The sequence below is a fragment of the Plectropomus leopardus genome, chromosome 15, assembly GCF_008729295.1.
Source record: "Plectropomus leopardus isolate mb chromosome 15, YSFRI_Pleo_2.0, whole genome shotgun sequence".
Lineage (NCBI taxonomy): Eukaryota > Metazoa > Chordata > Actinopteri > Perciformes > Serranidae > Plectropomus > Plectropomus leopardus.
Genome location: NC_056477.1, coordinates 24197559 through 24220244, shown reverse-complemented (window position 1 = coordinate 24220244; position 22686 = coordinate 24197559). Strand labels below are relative to the sequence as shown.

Genomic DNA, 22686 nt, shown 5'->3' with positions numbered 1-22686 from the left:
GTCAGAGATTTACACGCTAACACAAATGTATGGACACATTACTCTCCTTGTTCACAACCTCGACACAAAAAGCTCTTTCATAGCCGTGTGCAGTGCTGACTGCAGAGAGCCATTAAAATCGTGCTGGATCGAGGTTACTTACAAGAATTCACATAAATGCTACACAGGAAATCTGCCGTACAGGAGTCCTCCAAGATTTAGGAATGTTTCTGGCAAAATCAACAGTCTGTATGCTGCCGGAGAGAGAGCCTGGGGCAGGTTAACTGTAATGTTTATCTACTTTCCAGGAATGACGAGGAGCTCATTTAAATGCCAATTACTGAGTGTGTACTGATGCATTATGATGACAGCTCTTATTTTGAGGCCATACAAACAATTTAGGATTTTTTCCATCAATCTGCGATGCCTCAAAAGATGCAAATTTACGTCATTCATTCAGCTAATGACACCACACTGGAACATATGGTTTTTCATTTTATGTTCTCAAAATGTCTCAGATTTCAAAGAGACCCCAAAGGGAAAAACATCCTGCCCTAAACATATGTGCCTCTGAGGGTAGTCAGTTTATGACTCGAGGTTTCCTTTGAAAAGTTTGGGTAAGTGAACCTTCACCACCCCCTCACCAGGAGCCTCTTTCTTTAAAAATTAACAACAATTCATTGGATTAAAAAGTTGGATTTTTTTTTTTCAAATACTTGGCCATGGTGACATAATGATTGCAGCAGATGGAAAGTTCTCAGCAGAAATGGAGGGAGGAAGTTTATTTTCCCTTGGCTGTAGCGCGAGACATTTACCATGGCTCAGTCCTAAATTCCTTACATTTTATTACACAAACAAAAATAGAAGATGTCAACCTCGTCGGACAAAAACAAAAAAGATCAAGGGCTCTGTCGGTGGGCTTTGTTTCTGTAACAGCTAGCATCCTCTTTCACAATCCAGTTGCCGGTCATAGTTCTGTACACACACCCATTCAGAAGAAGCTAACGGTTTTTGAGTTATGCAGCAGCTGGGCGAGTTCCCTCTATCCCAGTGACATCCAGGTTGGTGTCTTTAAATAAATCACCACATAGCAGCCATGTCTCCACACTACAACCACCCACCCCCTCGAAAAAACACCATGAAACACAGACAGAGGACACACTGTTCTGGTAGCTTTTTGCCTTTTTAATAGGATCTCCTCAGGAAGCAGGAGTCCCCCCGCTGAGGGTGGGCGAGCTCTACAGGGTGGAGAAATCTCTCACTGACATTTCTTCCCATATCATGCCTTAAATAATCATCAACACACTGGAAGGAGGAAGTGAGATTTAAAGCACAAGAGTTAGAATAAGAGGGAGGCATGGACTTACTACTGTTGCAGGTCGGAGGCTGTTTCCAGGGGGCTGAAAGAGGGGGCACTCTGCAACAAACCAAACAAAGAAGTCATTGATAGATCCACAGGAAGGTCTCCTCCAGCTAGAACAGAGGCAGGAGCATTAGCTATGGTCAGATTCTCTCTTCTTTTCCTCTCTGTCGTTCACTGGCTGGGTCGGGGTTTTTGTCTCGAGCACCCGAGGTTCTTAGCGTCTCTGGACTGGGCTTGGCATGGACGAGTAAGCGTGTGTTTTGGCCTGCATGCAAGTTGGAGAAAACAAGCGGCAGTGAGGAGAGTGGAGGGCGGGGGGAGTGGGCGGGTGGGCGTGCATCGGTCAGGGGGCGCCCATGCGGGGAGGGGGCTGTCACAGGCTCAGCCAATGGGCTGCTGTCTCCCAGTGAAGCCGTCTCTTTTGTCTGGTATTGAGTCACTCTCATTACCACTGGACCAGACCGGGGGACAATTAACCAGCTGGTGGTGCAAGCAGGCCGAATTACACACACATACACACACCCTCGACACTTTATCTCACACACTTAAAGAGCCAAAAAGAGACACAAATGCTCACTGAGAAAGTAAAAAATACACATAATTATTGTACAAAAAGATCATTATAACAATGTTATAAAGACAAAGAGCGGAAACATAAAGGCAGAAAGAAACAAAGAGAGTGAATAATGTTTAAAGGACTACAAAAGTAAAAGTATTCAGAAGCAGATATTATCTCCAAAACACAGGGGTGGTCATTCAGTGTGGTAGCACCCACCAGCGTTTTGAATGGTTTAGAGCCAACTAATTTTAGCCCACTGTTTCTGTTGCTTTCCTCTTTTCAGACGTCACAGCAGGTAAAAATAACAGACGTGACACGGGCACTATGAATAAGAGCACAAGTGTTGTTTGCAAATACGATTGCACAATCCCCATCCCAGCCAGCCTGGCCCTGCTGTTAATACCACATCCACTTCCCCACGGCGCGGCCAAGTCTCCGCTTCCACACACTGATGACCAGACAAGGAGCATTCTCAACAGCTCGTTTGCCACTACATGCCTTTGCACTTAGTTGCCAGGGCAGGATGATCATTTATAACCTTTCAGAATAAATGCCTATCTTTATAAGAACAGAACATCAGGTTGGCAGGTCTATAGTCTGAGCTATTTATAAAGCCAAATGTTCCATGTCGACTCGGAGAACACGCCAGTGTCATTGAATAATCTGCAGCTCTTTCTTGCTCCGCCATGTCTTGAACACCCCCCCCCTCAAATCTGATATCGAGGGAGAAGATAGTGTTCTCTTGCACCCTGGGGTAATTGGGCTTATACACACACAGCATCAGTGGAAAGTAAACAGGAAACAAGCATGAAGGCTTATCTGGAGTGAAGGAATGGAATCTTAATCTGGTTATTAACAAGATGCCTGATTAGTGTCAGTTAAAGGAACACTTCACCCCCAAAATGATCATTTATATATCAACTACTAAACCTGTGTTACGTCGAATTGTGAAGAAAACTTTGTTTCTCTCACGTCTCCATGGTAAACAATGAATCCAAAAAAAAGAGAATCCTTGATGAGTTAAAGTCATTGGGGTCAGAACCAACACTTTAAAACACCAAAGTCAGGCAATAACACAAACAAACTAACTGATAGAGGCAGCTGTAGACCAGCAGCCCCCATGTTCAGCAAGGTAAATTTTCACATTATGTTTGGTTCCCAGTCAGAAATGCTGTTGATTAATTAAGTACTGAACATAGGACTTAATAAATGAGACTTGGGTTATAATGCACTAGTTGTGTGAGAGTTTCTAAAAGTTTGTTTTGTTATAGTTTTCTATGAACTTTCTCCACTTTGTATTCTCCGCTCACTGTGGAGGCTTCAGTTTTTTTCACAAATTCAGTGTTACACAGAGTGAGTAATTTGATAAATAAATGATTGTTTGGGGGTGAGGTATTCTTTATATAAAAAGATAAGAGGGTAAAACTGTTCAGATCGATTTGATCCTACACTAATATCACTTCACATCAGATTACTCAGACACTTTTTTAAATCCAGATTATGAAATTAAGGGAGCAAATAGAAGAAGCGTAGAGAGCATAAAAGAGACGCTAAACTGCTTTGACTTTGTTGAAGACACACACAGCGGAGGAAACTAGAAAGCAGTAGGAGCGTAAAATGTCCATCTCTATATGGACATAGATGAAGGCCTCAGTGAGTCAGTGGAACACCGATGACAACGTTTCTGCAGAATTTCATGTGCGTGTTTCCTAACAGGTGTCCCGGGCTACTCAGAGCCGCTTTCATTTTCAAAATAGCGATCATGAGTAGGTCATGGTAACATGAATCTCATTCTTTCCAGCGCCTTATTTGTGTTGATGTGTTCTCATGAAAACAAACAGCTCCCCCAGAGTGAGCGGCCTGTTATAGCCATGAGCGCCCCTCATCTCATCTCTGCTAAATGCTTAAAGGTAAAGGCTAAGTGTGTAACAGAGGTTAAATATGAAGCACAATGAGCTGTCGGGCTTACTGAGTTGCCTCCTTTAGAATATGTCAGGTGGTGGTGGGGAGGGGTGGTGGGTCTACGTAACTCAGCGCTGAGACAGTGTGGCAGCAGCACCCTCGTCAGCATATGCTCGACAGATGGAGTCACTCTGTCGGTTGTAGGGGGCCGAAATGCTCTTCCTGACCATAGTTATGTGTGGAATTCCAGCTACAGCTAGCCATGTATATCGATGAGGCTATGTTTGACTGTAACTGTCACTGGGTGTGTTTTCAATGTAGAACTTGTAAATATTAATCAAGAGGACCATTACTGTGATTATACACAGGTGTCATAGCAGCTATTAGGTGACTAGGAGTGGCCACTGGTGACAGGGCCAGATAAAGAAGAAGAGAAAATAGTCTGGTCTTGTAGGATTACTTAATGTATTACTCACAGTAAGCCAACTCTTTAGAGGTATTTAGTTGACAACTGGTTAATTAGTGGTGTGAAACCACAAGAAGTTATTAAAAGCAGAGGAATCAGACATGAACTTTTAACACTGTCAAGAAGTTTCCTCTTCGTATAGTACTACTTCTGTAGTAGAAGTGGTGCTCCACAACACTTTGAAGGTTATTAATAAGAACAAGAGCAAACTGAATCAGAGCCATGAAGGCCTAGCTCTCCATTTAACCCCTAAGCATTGTAGTTTTTGCAGACTTCCAGCCATATCTCTCCTCTCCTAAAACAGAGTAAGTACTGATGTGTCAGTCAAACTCCAATGAGCCAGAGTGTCTGGCTGGGCCTTAAGGTCAAATACTACGCATACCAGGTGCAGCTTTAGAAGTGACTTTGACATTAAACAGGAGCCAGTCATCAAGCTCAGATCATCTGGCAAACATCCAGGCTGCTATGAGACAGACTCAGCCGCCTCCACAGCTAAACCTCCTCCGCATATACACTAACCTGGAACGGTAGAGCCTCCCTCTACGTCTGACTGATGCTAGGACATGACCTCATGTCGTAGCTAGTGGTGCCACCTCATATGATCCAGGGAGTGGCGGTGTGGCTTCTGACTGACAGAGAGCGAGGAGAACCAACATCTGTTTGTGGGCGGCCAGTGCCACGCTAGTCTGGTGCCAACTGAGGCCCGAGGCATGGATCTGTCATGACATTGTATACTGCTTCAACATGCCGGCACCCGTTTGAGTACTTGAGTGAATATAAGAGCAGACGGGCAGCAATCATTATTTCAAGGACCTGGGATTATCCTGGAGCCTAATGCTCGTAAGGACTGCAGCCTCTACAAGTGAAAAGAGACTTGTGGATGTATCCTCCAGGCCTCAGGCTTATGATATGTACTCTAGTTGGCAAGGTGCACATCAAAATAAACAAAACAAAATGCTCCTCCTCTGTGTTGAGTTAACAACACAAGATGCTGTTGTAAAGAAAATATGACGGTTATAAACTCACGATAGCCTTGTGATAATTTAAATGATATTTTATCACGGACACCTGTGCTACTACTGCAGCATAACAAACCCTAATCAATAATCAGCCTTATGAAATATTAAGTAACTAAACTGCACAGTGTAAAAGCCACCGCTAACAATGTGGTCAGACAGGTTTCTGTTGCCTGAGCTGACGGTGCTCACTCAGCATCACAGAGGGAGATAAATTGCTGATACACTTTTGAAGAGGGCAAAAATAGATCTCAGTCAACTATTTTAGACACTACTGGGGACGACATCCTTTTAAACTGTATAAAGTGACAATGACAAATGACTGCAGCTATATCAAGTGCTTTGAAAAGGTTTGCTGCAGATAGGCGTGCTGATATACGTCCAAAAACAGTGAACTTTAAAAAAACGAAAGAATTTATGATGTAAAAAATAGGGATGCAAAAACAATCAATAGTTGGTCCCATTAAGCCATGTTGATGGGACACGTGGTAGTAAATTTAGTGTAAGAAGAAACACATTTTCCTCTTATACATGCTGTCACATAACCTTTTAAGTGCGGCATCAATTAAAAAGATATTCAGTACAATATTGGAAGTGAAAGTGGGAGTAGAAACTGGAGTAGTCTTTACAGACAGACACAGTTTGTTTAGGCATTATTTGAACATGGATGTTATCACATGCATAACATATAATATACTGTCACTTTAAAGACAGCGACCACTTACCGCTTTGTCAAACTCCATCTCTGAAAAGAATTTATACCAAGGCTCATTCTCTAAATCTACATCTTCTGGATTTACATCCTGTGTCTAGGGCATGGCAACGAGAAGAGGAGGAGAAAGACAAAGAGAAGACAATTCAGACAGCACAGAATAAACACACTGAGGTAATGAGCCTATTAGATAGTGGTGATTGAGCCCATGTTTGTACCCAACATCATGAATAATCTGTAATAGCATGGGTGTTTACGATGGAGATGATAAGTACTGATTTCTTTACAACAAGTAAAGGTTTACATTTATTCCAGTCTATCTTAAGGGTGAAGTGTTTGAGATGTAGAGGGATTTAGTGGCATCAAGTGGTGAGAATTGTAAGTTGCAACTAGCTGAAACTTCTCCAGGGTACAATTCCTTCAGTGTTCATTGTACAGTTATCCGCAGAGTTCTCCTCCTTTCCAAAACAAATTGACATTGAGAAATTTAAAATGGTAAAGAAAACACTCATTGAAGCAGTTTCACATTACAAATCTCTGGTTTGATAGTTTGGAAAACTTCATATTCGCTTTCTTGGAGACAGTAAGATGAGAAAATTGATACCAATGCTATTTGGTTTCAAAAATGTGAAGCTACAACCAAATGCCAACTTAACTAAGCGTAGCACAACGACTGGAAACAGGGGGAAACATTTATTTAACCTGCAAAAAAAAAAAAAGATTCTTGTTGTCATTGTGACATTGCCAGTCAGCCAACTGAGGCTCAAAGAAATCACTGGTTCCAGCCAAGTAATGGTCCGCCACGTAACTGAAATGACTATTTTTACATAGTTTCTGTGATAAAACAATCAAGAACTGTGTTCGAAACCACTCACTCACTCACTCTATTCTATTTAGTGTGTATTAAATTGTGAACTAAATAGGGAATAACTGAAAGAGATTTCGGACACGGCGCTGGCAAAACACAACCGCATTGCATTGTGGTATACAGGAGTAAAATATAGGGTACATTATATGTACACTCAAATTTGCTGTGCATTGTTGCATTGTGGGTATTTTATAGTGCACTATATTGTGGATGACACTAACTGCTGAGAATTTGAACACTACAAAATGGTTAAACCCCATTTAGCATGTAAATTTACATCATGTTAACAACCCAGCTGTTTTCTCCTGTTTCCAGTATTTATGCTAAGTTTAGCGGCTGCCGCCTCTAACTATGTTTTTGATGCACAAATATTAGAGTTATATCAGGGCACCTTAGTAGCCAAGTGTTTACATTGAATGCAATCTCTACAAGTCGATGTTTGCATATGTACGCAGAATCTGTGGAAGCGTTCTGGTTTCGCTTGTAGTGTTTGCAGTGTGTTTGTAGTCTGCGTAGGATTGATCAACCATGTTTGAGGGGCAGGTAAGCAGTCCATGTGGAGAGCAAAAGAGGTTGAATGCATATGTTGAAATACAATCTTAGAACCCATCGGCTATATTCTGACAACGATTCAGCGTTTTATTCATTAAAAAAAAAAAAAAAAAAGCATTTATATGCAGATATCTGTTTGTAGAGATCAACCAAAACGACCTGTCCATACAGGAGGATTTTCAGGATATTCCCTGGCTACACAAGATCTCCGGAAATAATGGCCGTTGCCCCCAGAGGCTTTATCATTGCCAGACTGAATGCTGATGGGCTCTGAGATTACATTGCATCCCACATTATTGCAACATCCTGGGTTTGATTCCAGCCTTGGGACCTTTGTTGCATGTCATTCCTCTTTCTCTCCCGCTATTTCCAGTCTACTCTGTGTTTGGAATAAGTATATTCACTACATGCACTAACATGTTTAACTACAAACTAATTGTTTGTCCTATTCAAACTGCTACTGTTCTTCAACTCACCACTGATAAGATATAATGTCCAATTAAATACAAATCACTAAAAAACTCAATTTGTCAGCTGGAGCCTCTTATCAGCCTCAGCTGAACTTTTGAATGCGACTTTGCATCGTTTTCACTGCATTTGGTTTGCAGCTGTCTCAGCCAGCAAAGCCAAAATGTACAATTTTAACAAACAAAAGCTGTTTCAATGTACATTTGGCATGTGGGTGTTGAATTAAAATAGACTGGAAAAACATGAACCAAGTCTTTGACCCAAAAAGTGCTGTTATTAAATTTTAACTACATATGTATTGTTTTTTATTTTATTCTGACCAACAGACACGGACTGATGACGACCAACAAGACATGCATTTTTTGGAGATGTAACGTAATCATAAAGTAAGTCAGTGCCAGCACTACTTTGAGCACCAGAGAATAAAAAGAATGGCCCTGACATAGAAAATGACCATCTGACGCAACAAGAACACTGACCCATGATAACAACACAGTCCGTTATTGTACAGTGGTCCCAGGATGAACTGGAGCGAACTCTCTCAAATGAGTGCAATGGGACTGAGCCACATCTTCGCTAACGGCATTTACTAACTTGATGTAACCGGGCATCAGACAAACAGTAATTACATAATCAATTAACTAATCACATCACTGATCACCTCCATGTCCTCCATTACATAAGAGTGAAATCTAAAAGACTTTAGACCTGAGACCTCTACATTAAAAATGTGCTGTACGTGTTCTCCTTATGGTAAATGATGCACTGTAGATCTGGGGAACAGCTAACAATTACCTATTACCTGTAACAAAGCTCATCCTCAAAAGACAGCCCTCAAGGACACTGAATAATGTCACGCCATTTGATTCAGCACAAAACTGCTAAGGCTAAAGATGAAAGTAGGGTAGAGAGCATTACACTTCCTCTTAAGAAAACACACAGGATCCATGTTTTGTGTCTGCGCTGGGATCCTCTCACACTGAGCTGATTCGGCTCAATAACCTTAAATTGCAGACAGGAAGACAATGGCTATCCTTGAAAGTGATACTCCCCTGCTGCCAGGCACGATCATCTGTCACCGCAACAGGACACCGTTTAGGAATGTGGTGCACATGGCGATTCAGGCTACACATACGTCGCGGTCCGAGCTGTTAGTGAAGCTGCCACCCGGGAGCTTAGATACAGAGGTGGTGGGTGGGGGGGGGGGCATGGTGGGTGGAGTGGGGGACAGCTTACACGACATGCACACGGAGAGAAGGAGAGAGAGAGAAACAGGCAGACAGGCGGGCGGCTAACATACCGTTCTCTCCAGCTTCAGCACTGATGATTTCCCCGGCTCATATTCAAAGATGCTCTTGGGTTCGGCGCGGTACTTCCTGGTGTCTACCTTTTTATCCGGGGGCTCCCACTCGTTCCTGAGGAGAGGCGGGTGTCAGGGAGGGGTGGGTGTGGGATGGAAAAGAGCCAATCCTTATCAAGTAGTCTCCATGGCAACCAGCATAGGCTAAGATGTTTTTTTTTTAATTTAAACATGACGTCCGCCCTCATTATCCCCGCTCTCTCCTCCTGCCCCCCCCCCCCCAATGAGGATATGACAGAAAATTCAATTCATGGTTGAGCTGAATCAGTAATTCGATAAGGTAAACAAGATTGGACCCGGTGACAAAAAACAGAGCGCAGCATTTCCTGAAAGGATTTCTTACTGTACAAGACAGCCACCGACACAGTGACCACTCAGAGAAGCACTGAAACAAAACTCTTAAGTAAGATATACCCAATTTTTACACCTTTAAACAAAAATAAATTATTTCTGAGCAGCATTTTTAAAAAAATAAATGGTCAAAGACGTGTTTTGTTATGTTCCCTGTTATACATAACCACTGAGGAAAGAGGAAGGTCAGTCCTCAGCATGTCATCTGCAGCTCTAATGGGCAACAGTTTATCCTCCATCACCTGTCCTCCTTCATCACTCTATCACTCATTTCTCTGAGAGCAGATCATCCTGTGTCGGTGCTGACATGTGTGTGTGTGGAGGGGTGAGACTAATCACCCCTCCAGTTTAAACTGGGGGACACAGTGGTGGAAGCCACTGAGTACAAAACAATATCAGACTGAGCAATGACAAATTGTTTTTATGCCCTGCTGTGCACAGTTACGTCCATCACGCTTACTGATAAAGACAATAATAATAAAGACACACACAAAAAAAATCTTCATGACAGGACAAAGTTTTTTTCTGGTTAACTTGAGAATAAAACATTATGGTCACAGATCTACCATTAAAACTATGGTTTATGTTACAGGAACACTGTCTATTTAAGAAACAGACATAAATACTATTTTTATTCAAAATGAGTTAGTTTTAATCTTGGCGTTTAAAGTATACTGAGTTTTAAATAACCCCATTTTCCACTAACAAACATGAACAACAATGTACTTGTCTGTTTAAAGACACTTTCATGAAATTTTGTGCACTGGACAATTCTGAGATTTTGGGCTATTTTGCTTCCATGACATGTCTTCTGTCAGACTTGTGTCTTCGTAAGATTATTTTTTGGGCTTTTCTTGCCTTTATTATAGTGCCGCATATTTAAACAGGAAAGGGGGAGCGAGAATGGGGTTGACATGCAGCAAAGGGCCGCAAGCCGGAATCAAACCTGGGCCACTGAAAAGGACGTGGCAGACACTCTTTTCTTTTCTTCCACTTCAGTAGCGCTTACATACAAAACACTTTCCAGCCATTCATCATCATTCATAGCCTTATTTATATAACTTGTTATTCCTAAAAATATTGCAATTTCTTTTTTTTTTTGGATGTTGGCAGTATTTACTGAATTGTGGAGTGAGAAAAAGAGATCATAAATTCCATACCTAAAACTTTGTTGACTCTGTCAATAACATGAAGCTGTTTTTTTTTTTTTTTAACTTAGATTTATCCAGTGTTTATATTTATGTTCTAGAGGTTTGTGAAAATTAGGGCATATTTAATTAGATCATTGCTCATTTGCATATTTAAACATAAATTAAAAAAAAAAGTGTCTCAAAATATTTGTCTTGATGTCAACTGAGGAAGTTTCCTGATCACATCTATTAGTTAAGAGTTTTCACCCGTAGTGTCTCTGCTTAAATATCAGAGTGAATGTCATTAGGAGGGTTTGTAGCAGATGGAGGACGCTGACCTTTTGGCAGAAGGTTTGAGGGAAGAGGACCGCGTTGGCACAGGCATCGACCGGCCTCTTGAATCAACCTCTGCGTCACTTTTTGAGCGTGGGACTGCTCTCACTGAAAACAGGCACATAAATATCGACAGACATCAGCAGCATGATACTCAACTGCTATTAATGCTGTTATGTTACCGATGTGTAAAATGTGTTGTCTTGGATATATCTCAACAAATACTCATGACGGATCATACACAGTTTTTATCTACTTATGAAATTGCAATTTGAATGATGGACTTCAGAACTCACCGTCTTCGTGGTAACCAAAGGGAGAAGGACCATCATCTGAGAGAGGGGCCCAAAAAAAAAAAAAATTATTCCAACCTCTATCGATCTACATTCTGTTACTTGAAAAGTAATGAATATAGCACAAAACTAAATAATGTATAAGGCAATAAAAACACTCTTTTCCTTTACCCCCCTCCCCTCTCCTCACACCTTCCATTAGACAATCAAAGTGTGTCAAATCAAAGCACTTTACAGGAAGCATTACTGAGCTAAAAAGGGAAGCAAGCTTCGATGAGCATCAAGGCTCTGAATAAGTGATACAGTGTGAGGCAAAAAGGCCATGACGACCACATCTCTAAATAAGTTATATATTTTCTGTGAGATAACAACTGATGAATCAAATCAGTCCAAAATACACATATCTCAATCTGAGAAGTACATATATGGTGCAACTAAAGATGAAAAATAAGCATTCTCTGCACACAAATTATGGCTCCCAGAGTGGACAGACCCAAAACTAAAGCAATAAAACCTAAATCTGAACCATCTAAAATAACACTGTGTGCTGAAGCTTGTTGGGAGCGGTGCATTGACTGAGAGACTGGGGCGAAATAGTTTGTGGCCTCAATTTAGGACCGCAGCAGCATCTAGTGGCTACAAAAGCACACTACATCAAAAGACTTAAGCTCATCCGTATGATGATAATTGTGTCAGAGTAGGCATTAGTGACTGATGAAATATTCAAAAAATCAACCATCTGAAGCTTTAATATGAAATGGTTAACAGCAAAAAAAGAGAGAAGCCATGAGTGATTGTTACAATATGTTAAGTGAATGACGTATGACACTACAAGGCTTTGTGCATCATCCTAATCAACATGTCAATATCACATAACAAAGTTCAGGTCGACCTGTTTACACCAGAAATCAAGCCAATTTGCTCAGGTTTCAAAGGGTTCAATAAGGTTTTTTGAGTCCCAATAAAAAAAATAGAAGGTGTAATATATATATTTTATTATATACAAAGCTTACTGTTATTTTTTTTAATCATAGAATAGCAGATCACAGCAGAACATTACAGGAATATTCCAGCAATTTAGCATTGCACTCTTTCAGTTAATTAAGAGTGTATGTAAAATCTTGAGTGTTGATTTTTGAAGCTGGGGCTGGCCTTTAGCTTAAATCACAGATTGTCCTTTAACTGTGTTGGTAGCACTTAGACCACAGGCCTTTTTCACAGCAGATGTTTGTAATGTCATTGAAGGAAAAGCACAGGTGTCACATTAACGATGTCTCTGTTCTATTAAAGTGAGTCATGACAGTGTGCCAACATGCAGAATACCAGGACCCTGAAACTAAATCAGCTAAATGGAATTCAGCCACCATTCATTTTATCATGTACACCTGTGCTTTTCTTATTTTGACAAGTCAAAATGTCTTCTGTGACAGAGCGCCTAATAAAACAGCCTACTGATCTTAAAAATGTTTTTTGACTGCTAAACTGAGTTAGATCAGGAAATCTGCACATAACCTACAGTGTACGTCAAACGTATGGAAATATCAGCTTCATGGTATAAAACAGACTTTAGAAAATGTTAGGTAAAGGACTTTCAAATACTTTGGGCAACTACAAGGTATTAGTTTTGTACTTGGCCAGTTAAATAACAGTTTAAGTATTTGAAAGAGCCCAGGATGGCTGCAGGTCAGTAAAGCCAACGAAAGTGGAGTCACTCGGCCATCGGATACCTTTTGATTTCATGTGAATGTCATAGTTCTCGGGGAAAATGTACGTGGGGCGGTAAGGGTTTTCCTCAATAGGCTCTGAGCACAGTGATGGAGAGACAAAGCACAGCGTGACATTACATACAAACACAGACAGAAACACAGACAGAGGGTGCAGACACCAACAGAGCAACACGACAGGCAAAACTGATCAGACAAACAAAATGTGGAAACAAATATTCTCTTACCGGGTATTCTGTGTATCTGTTTGAACATCGTCTTGTACCAATCTTTGGACTTTTCAGTGTTCTGAAATCAAGATATTGAGATTTTTAATGAACAGGTGAGGATGATGGGAGATATATATCAACATTATGCTTTTTCGGCAGAATCTGAACAGCCGTGGTGATGTTACAGCCTAAACAAAAATCTATCCCAAATCTGCACAAATTAACATATTATTTTACAATAAAGTATAATAATTTAGGGCTATACAGACACATTAACTCTTCTGTAGTAACATCACAGACAGACGTGTCATAAGAACAAACACCCATTAGACGTATGCAGTCAGTAGATTTGTCTTCATTTGACAGTTGGTTTTGTTGCTCACCCGTACGGGCACAATGGGCTTGTTGAGAGGACCGAGGACAGGGGAGTGCAGTGATAGCCGCAGCCTCTTCCAGTCCATATCAGGGACTGGACTGACCGAGTCTCTCCCAGGATCTGGGCTTTTGTCCCTTTCTGGAGTTGGGTCTGTTACAAAAAAGCAGAAAACCCCTGTGAGCCAAACAAAACTCAAAGTTCACAACACATTTCTAGTCAAATTACATAAAACATTAAAATCATGACATGACATGATATTACATATTGAGATACACAAATGGAGGGGTGTGCATACAGTAAATAGCAGGCAGCTTAATATGAACACAAGATGAGCATGAAAAACAAATAACAGTTGGTGTGTGTGAGACCTCTGTCAAATATTATTGGTGAGTAATTCCTAGTATGCGTATCAACCTATGATGAGAATCTATGGATATGTCACATGCTTCATTTTGTGTACCGAATACTATATACTGTGTAATCTCAATAAACAAAGAGAGCAATAGGATCCGATTTTGGTGTTGGAAGTTGTCTGGTTTCTGTTTGTAGACTGTTTGTATATTCCAAGTAGTACTGACCTATCACGTATTAACGACAAGTAAACAGCCCATGTGAAGGGGGAACGCTTTGGCAGAAATGCAATCCTTGAACCCACCAGGTCTCGTCTGATGGCAAAGAGAAGCCAAAATGATGGTACATGGAAGAGGAAGTCTTGGCTTGGATATCCACTGGTTACACCGGATCAGCCAATAATATTAGCCCTCGCCCCTAAAGGCCTATTGTTGTCTGCCCAAGATTGTATTTTGTGCCACTGCACACATCAAGATTTACTATTTTATACATATTATTCAGGAATTGTTCCATTTTATATCACAGTGCCCATTTTGTACCACAAAATAAAGAAGAGTGGGTGAGATGATGAATAATATCAACACCTGAGGAATGCAATATTACAATATCGTGATTCGTGACTGAAATAACATGTATAGCAGAAGTTGCGATTTATTACCTTTTTTTCAACGGCAAAGTAAGTAAAAACTTTGTCAACATCTGTTTTTATCTTATAAGATACAGTTTTAAGTCTGTTCATCTCACTTCATTAATCTTTATTACAGCAAAATGTATTTAGTGGACTAAATGTGGATTTTTTATTATTCTACATAGTTAAAGCTACCAAAAGTTTAATTTGTATTTGCAATATTTATTATATTATATTATATTATATTATATATGATTTGAATAAAAAATTAATACTTGGCATCATGTAGCAATACAATATATAAAATATCATGATACCATGCTGTATACATTTTTTCCCCTCACCACTATTAAATACCTCACCAATACCATAAAAACTAAATTTCTTGTGCAAAAAATTTGCACAAATGCTTATCAAAGAGAGTTTTCTACAACATGGAATACTGTTATTATATTCTTTTATAATTTTATGTCATGTTTCTTCACTTCATGGTAGTAAAGGCATTTGATGATACAAACTGCTGACTGCTACTAATGAAGTAACTTTTAGCAAATACGCAACCTGTGACACTTGGGCCCCCAGGAATGAGATGAGTCAGGTGTCAAGTGAGTGGAAGACAGAAGACGTAAAATCACAATTAGCCTCAATCCAACTCATTGCAACCTCTATGTTTTCAAGTAAATTTGGTTTGATGCAGGTGGAATTAGCAAAATAGAGGAAAAAAACTGATAATTTACAAAAAAAAACCTCCTTTCATGATGTTTTTGTATAGTCTGGCACATTCTTGTTCAATAAATCAACATTCTCAATATTTTTTAACAGACTGACGCATCAAACATGACTCATTCACTTTAAGAGGCTTGTGGTGAAAACATTTAGCGGGCTGTGTCATAGCAGTAGGAGGGTGACAGATGGTTCAATTTGAGGAACAAAAAAAATATTGCTCTGTGATAAGACCAGGACTGCTGCTGGCTAAGTCTACGAAATGAAAAATACATGATAGACATCACCAAGACCCCAGTGCATACCTTCAAAATGAGAAAGATGCTTTTGCTGCTCTGTGGTGGGAGAAAGACAGACAAGGACAGGACCGTGAAATGTGAATAAGCGATGAAGCAAATGTGAGAAAGCACTGCTTATGTGTAACACAGAGCAAGACAAGGCTAATGCATCACAGACAGCTGAGACTGAGCTAAGAGGACTATAAAGCTTGGCTGATAAAATGCCACACAGACATGTAAAAGCATGTTCATGATAAACTTGAAAGCTTTTGGAGGCTGGTGTGCTCACCTCTGTTGTGTTGCAGCAGGACTATGGTGGGGTTTACTGAGCTGGTACAGGGATAAACAGAGCTGGAGGTGGGTGTTATACAGTTCTGAATGCCCGTGGTGGATGGAGCCTGATTTTCTTTTATGCTCTCTGGTGAATTGGCCTGAAGGTAACAGAAAGAACAGTCAAATTCAAATAAGGTTTTACCAGTAATTTCACTAAAATCAAATAAAGAGATAACACAGCTCTCATGATTGTTAAAGCACAAACAGCCAAACAAAGATCCTGTGTTAAATGGGGTGGAAGTAAACGTACCTGGCACTGAGTGTTGTTTACAGGAGGTAAATCAGCTGTGATGTTGCTGCCTCCCTCAGCCAATCCTGCTTTCGAGCTGTCTCCATTAATCTGGCTTGTCCAGCCACCTGAAAAGAGTCCAGAACACTCTCAGTTTGGCAGCCAGCACAGCAAGAATACAAACACTGAGGATGACAATAAAAAGCACAGTATTTTGGTATGTTAAGCCATAACAGCTAATTGCTGATCAAATAAATCTCCATTTCAGTCCGCGGGGCGTGAATGCTTTCCTTGGAGGTTTTCATGCACAGAGATGTTAATATGGTCAGGAAAGGAAAAAAAAAAAAAAGATTCTCCCACAATCTCTGAACTTTGTCATCAGAACAAAGTGCCCATTCAGCGAGCTGCAAAGGCTGTTTGTTCCAATGGCCTTTATGCTCAGGCTCTACAACAATTAAAGCATCTCCCCAAAAGACTTGGCCGGCCTCCAGTCCGGGTCCAATGTGCTCGACGTAACAAACAAGCCCACAGTCAAGGCGCCCTGCTCCAAAGAGCAGCGTGGGCAACAATAAAGCTCTTTGACACTCGCATGAAAATATGAGCAATCGCCCTTTATCACAGCTCCGAGTGTGCCTGAGCATGCACTCCAAAACATGACCAGTTATATAATCCTGGCATCAAATCTGAACTCTGAAAAGCATGTGAGGAATTTTCACACCAAAGAGTATGATGAAATGTTTTTTTTTTTTTAAATACAAGGCAACGTTCACATCGTCTGGCCACATTCTACAGTGACGTGTCCTGTTTTCACATGCCCATGCAACTATAACTGTCCTCTAAATATTTTTTTGCATCATGTGGAGAGTTGTTACGAAGCAGCTGTGGCATTCCTTTCGACTTACTTGGTGCTGTGATGACATTTGGCTCTTCGCTGATGCAGCCCTCATCATCTATGTGGACGAGGGTGGCCCTTAGAGTGACGACTCCTTTCCCTTTACACACTCTGCTGGGGTCCAAATCTGAAAACATTCAAAATGAGAGCATCATCTCCTCTGCTCCTCGTCGTTTTATGGCATAGTGGTCTTATATTCTGGATTCTCAGAGTGCACTCCTGTTCCAGAACTGCTGGGAATACAAGTTATTGCTACCTCATGCCCCAGATGACCAAAATAGAACTGTAAAATCAAAAACCAGGCCATCAAATTAATATCATGCTGTCCTGTAAAACTAATTGCCACAAATCACACTGTCAGAGCTCAAAGTAGAGCAGCTGGAGCTCTTCCTGTCTCAGCAAAGGTTATTAAACTCACTTACTAAAGTTGTTAACGAGTGAGTTTTGAAAGTATCCTTTAAAGTTGTCTTTGTGAGTGTAAGGTGTCACACAGTTGTAGCATTTAAAGATTTATGAGGCGGACGAATACGTCACCTGCAGAGGGAATCAGGTCAGGAGAGCCTTTCATGGTTGTCAGAGGCGTGATCCTGACAGCGCTGACCGTTCGAGGACCTGACGGGACTTCAATATACACACACAAACATGCACACAAAAACAAAGAGCCTTTTTGTGTGTGTGGTTGAAATGTTGTCAGAAAATATTCATCCGCTAACTACAAGTAAATGTAGAAAAATGTAGAAACAGACATAATCAATGAAAGGTTTTGACCCATTCTGCACCAATTATAAAACCAAAAGTGTTACATCTTAATGGTACTTCCGTGACTTAGGCCCACTGAGTATTCATTGATCTCAAAGTGAGATGACTTACTGGGAGTTGCGCTTGGTCTTACGCTGCCCTCTTCTGGAGAGCCCTGGAGGAGAAACACATAGATGCAAATATTCAACACAGCGATGACAAGGAAAGTGGTTGATATTTGAGAAGGATGCTACACATAAATCAATGTGACATATCATTAAACATCAGCCTGCAGATACACAGAGAGGCTGATTGGTAAAGCAACAAGATGCGGAGAAGATTCAATCTTTCTGTCTTTTTTTTGCTACATCAGCTAGAGTTGATTTGGAATTTGTTTCAGTGTGTTCAACTACGGCAAAATAGAAAATAATCACATAGTACACACAACAAGGAATGTCCACAAAAACACACTGCCACAATTACAATATATACAATAGTGCCACCATATGATTCATGTCCCTAAAAGTTAAATTGCTTGTACATAAAACCAATGAAGCATTGAGGATGCAGACTGCTTTAGGATAAGTGCTACTGTAGAAGTGAAATTTCTTGTCTAAATCCAGCAAAGGCTTTATCCTAAGAGAGAAGACTGAACAGAAGGTTTCCAGGACGTGAGTGAGTCTTTTAAAACTTTAAAAGCTTTCTGACAAATGTGCATGTGATATAGTTCAGAAACAGTGGGGAGTACACAGACAGTTATTTCGAAGCTGTCCACATGACTCTATCCATGATTTTTTTTTTTTGCTCATGGGTTGTAAGACTGGAAAACAGTTATTAAATGGTAAAATGGACTTGCACTTGTATAGCACTCTTTTAATCATTTGATTGTGTTTTTCACACTACTTTCCACATTCACCCATTCACACACACCTTCATACACTGATGGCAGAGGCTGCTGTACAAGGTGCCACTTGCTACTCAGTTTTTTAACATTCATACAAAATCAATGGAACAGCCACTGCGAGTAAAGACGTGTTCAGTATCTTGCCCAAAGATACTTCAGCATGTGGACTGGAGGAGCAGGGGATTGAACCGCCGACACTCTAATTAGTGGATGAAGCGCTCACTAGCTCACTTTATATAACCGCCTTTTAGAACTGTAATATGCAGCCTTTGACACTCTAAATTTCATAAGCTGTCTTAAAAAGAAACGTCTTTGGTGAGCTTCCTTCTGGACGATGGTGAGGTTGTCCTGATGACCAGTAGTTCTAAAACTATCTGGTATTCATAGTTTACCACACCTTCTTTAGTCCCACTGATGTTCAGTTACAGATGATACAGTTGCACAGGTTGACCAGAAAAGACAAGAAGTAATCACGTCATAAACACTGATGTTTGTAAAATGCAGTTAAAGTAGTTATATTAAGTACAGTGCCTTCTAGTTGTTTTGTTTGTTCTTAAGCTTTTCTCATTTACTTAAATACACGTGATTTTCAAATGTTGTGTATTCATGTAGCATAACAATGTCATCCCCTGGCACCTGCTCGTCTCTGTATATAGTACAGTAATACAGCATTCCTTGAAAGGGCTGGCTCTGCTGCAGCTTCTATTGTAGAAATTGTGGAGTCGCTGCAACCAATAGCTGTAATTGAGGGACCACATAGAGCTAATGAAACTGTGGTCTTACTCCAATGGTTGAGTTACACACTGAAATGAGATACAATGCAGCCAGACAGGAAGGCGGTGAACCTCCAGTCATCACGCAAGACTTCATATCTTATCGTTGACATTGAACTGCAGCATTAACAGAAGCATTTTTTGTTTTAAAGAAAGGCATTCATCTCCAGTGTTTCATATTACAAAATGGAATATAGAAAAATGATGTTTTCTTCTTACTAGCTGACCCTGACAACTGCTATAAAAACTCTCACTATATCTCACTAATCTCACTGATATTTAAATTAGCACAAAAGGCAGCAGCACAACCTGTTGCACTGTCCAGTATCACTCTTATGCTGTATTCAACCGTGATATCCACAATTACAAAGCCAAAATCATCTCATCTGGGATGTAAACAGGTACTTCATGTGAAATGAATTAGGGAAAGGAATTTTCTGTAGCTAATGATTCTATTTTAACCAATTCTAATTCAATGGTGACTTTATTGTCAGTTAAAACACAGTACAGGGTAAAAAGATAACTGCTGGTAATTTTTTGACATCATATGAGTCTCTTTACATGACCTTATTTTGGTTTAGGAGGAAGTGTGCAGTGTCTTAGGCCAATGATATGAGTCAAAATTTTGCATCTGCATCTGTGTTCCCCTTTAAGGATGATCAGCGTGGGAGTGAGAGAGAACAAACATATGTTAATCTGAGCTGCATCTGTGGAGCATGCACAAGCAACACCAAGGCCACCAAAAAAGTGGCAGCGACACTGCGAACACTTCCCATTGCTCCGCTGGGCCTCCTATTGTGCTCAGCCAGCACGACTGATTTAGGAGACGTCCCCATTTAAAATTCCAAGAAAGAGGCTGATTGAGTCAAGACACAAAACACAAACACAAACACAAAGGCACTCAAACAGTCGCTCAAGCATAAATGTACACACACAGACGCACACCAGTAGTGTTTCTGTTTGTATGCTATGGATAGTGGTGATGAAAAAAGCACAAAAATCCAGTTAGAATTTCTTCTATTATATCAATTTTAAGCATATTTGAAAGTTGTATCTTTGCTTGCTCCACTCTTGAGTTAGTGTGGGACTGTGTGTGCACTGTTTACTCATGGCAGTAAATAAGCCAACCTGCAGAACAGGCAGGGGACTCATGTTCCAGCTGGAAACCTCCACAAATAGTCCTAAATAGATGAGGGGAAAATGGGAATGATTCCAAAAAAGTCCCCCAGGGACACGAAGCTAAAAACCTTTTAAAAAATCTTCCAGTATGGAGCTGAGCTGTCCCTGAGCATCAGAGACTCTGTGTATTTATTTCCCCTCTCTCTTTAATAAAATCAACTTGCTTCCTGACCCCCTGCATCCCAGGGAGACAATGCATCCGCGATCTCATTTCCAAAACCATTAACAGACATTCCTTTGAGGAGTGCTTACACTGATCTCAACTTCCGCTGTATCCTCAGATGAACCCCAAGATGGTAAATATACAGTATAAAGAGAGATGTGGGAGTACTTGAACCTTTCACATATGATAGATAATGGGAAGATGACAGTTTGCAGTGCTCAGCTCACTCTATAAACACACAAGAGCAGAGATCACCCCTGGCCTTTTTAGGAAGTGATGCCTCCGAGCGGAGCTGGGCAAAAAACACCATCCATCCAGCCTGTGAAAAAGAGGAGACCAGCGCAGGAGCTCTCGGTCGGCCAGCAGCGACTGGGCCAAGACAAACAGGAGAATAAGAGGAGACTTTATCAGACGAACTCCTGTAAAACTGCAATTTCCTAACGCACAGTCACTCCTTATAATCTCTGAAGCTTTCAGATGTCCTTGATTCAAAATTAGGGTCAATATGGCAAATCTCTGCGGCACAAACGAACAGATAAGAAGTTAAAGTGGGTAGCTCAAAGTTCAGCAGATAGTGAGTTAAATCATGACAGTTGTTTAAGCTTTAAGCTAATGTTTTCTACCAGGGTTTCCCAGTGAACAGACACATAGTGATCCGATGTCCTTAGATTAGACCAGAAAAAGTTCTCTTAAAAATTACGGCCACACAGCTCAGACATCTTCTAGCTGTCTCTTAATACTCAAAATTCAAACACCTGAGAGACCTTATAAAAACTGTTTGAAATGGTGCAGGTGTTCTTAATGCACCAAAATTATCAGTGAAGATTCCAGGAAACCACAGCCAATCAAACGCCCTCTCAGCTCAAACCTAAAAGCAGGAATACGCAGCATCCCATTTGCAGCTCCACTACTACATAACACTCACACACACATAAGTACATAAATCTCCAACCGAACGCTCTCAAGTGGAACTAAAATGTATTTCCAAAACAAGCAACTCCCAAAAGACTATGATCATCCCTGTGGATCTAGGGAGATGTATTACCTACTCGGTAACGTTCACAGCGAGTCCTTAGTCCTCGTACATCAGGTCCCTCTGAAGCCTCCTGATGTGTCTGGCTGAGATTTGAGGGTCTTGTTTGGGAGGGACGGTCCCGGCTTTGACCTTGACCCTCGCTATGTAGGGGGTCTGTTTGTTTTTGACAACAGGCGTGTCCAGATGGCCCTGTCAGCACATGTCACCTGGGAATGTGGCACCCACTCAACAGCTGTGCAGACCACCATATAAAATCCTCCTGCCCACTCCAAATGCTCCTGCAGGGCCAGTGGATGAGAGACAGACAGACCACTGGACGACGGCTGGAATTCAGTAGTGGATGACTCAGCCGTCTTAATAGGTCCCAATACTTGAGTCAACATGATCAACTACTGCAATGACTACTACTCACTGCATGTTAATAGGCGATTAGATCAATAATACCAAAATCTTTAAAAAGTGATAAGAATTGTATGGTAACAAGAACATGTAGGTAATTCAGTTTGAAACATACTGGCAGCAATAAAGAAATATTTTATCTATTAATGGCAATTCAACTTCTTCAAATTGATAAATCATTTTTTCCTTTAGTCTGAAAGAAGCCCCCAGAAACCAACATCACGTCTTCAAACTGCCTTTTTTGGATAACCATCACTTTGAAAGTCAATGATATTCCATTCTGACAACATAAAAAAGAGAATCATAGAAAATATTTATATGTGAGTAAGTAGCTCCAGAGAATGTTTGTCATTTTTGCCTTATTAAATGACTCAGCTGCTTAATTATGAGACCAACTCA

The 22686-nt window shown here is 40.7% G+C and overlaps 1 protein-coding gene across 3 annotated transcripts in view; it reads right to left on the bottom strand.

The window, feature by feature from the left end:
* The window catches only part of LOC121954740 (sorbin and SH3 domain-containing protein 1), a 39637-nt gene extending 17629 nt beyond the window's left edge, over nt 1-22008 (bottom strand). Inside the window, exons 1-15 of one of the 3 annotated variants that reach the window (XM_042502428.1) lie at nt 21902-22008; nt 17966-18008; nt 17630-17716; nt 17106-17222; nt 16225-16331; nt 15931-16072; nt 15669-15698; nt 13669-13811; nt 13304-13364; nt 13080-13154; nt 11356-11391; nt 11065-11167; nt 9186-9300; nt 6011-6094; nt 1347-1396 (exon numbers count right to left, since the gene is read on the bottom strand). In XM_042502428.1, the coding sequence (XP_042358362.1) occupies nt 1347-1396; nt 6011-6094; nt 9186-9300; nt 11065-11167; nt 11356-11391; nt 13080-13154; nt 13304-13364; nt 13669-13811; nt 15669-15698; nt 15931-16072; nt 16225-16331; nt 17106-17222; nt 17630-17663 (1097 nt within the window). In that variant the 5' untranslated portion in view covers nt 17664-17716; nt 17966-18008; nt 21902-22008. The remainder of the gene's footprint in view (nt 1-1346; nt 1397-6010; nt 6095-9185; nt 9301-11064; nt 11168-11355; nt 11392-13079; nt 13155-13303; nt 13365-13668; nt 13812-15668; nt 15699-15930; nt 16073-16224; nt 16332-17105; nt 17223-17629; nt 17717-17965; nt 18009-21901) is intronic. The other 2 variants (XM_042502426.1, XM_042502427.1) reach the window with 2 other exon arrangements.
* Between the last annotated feature and the right edge of the window lie 678 nt (nt 22009-22686).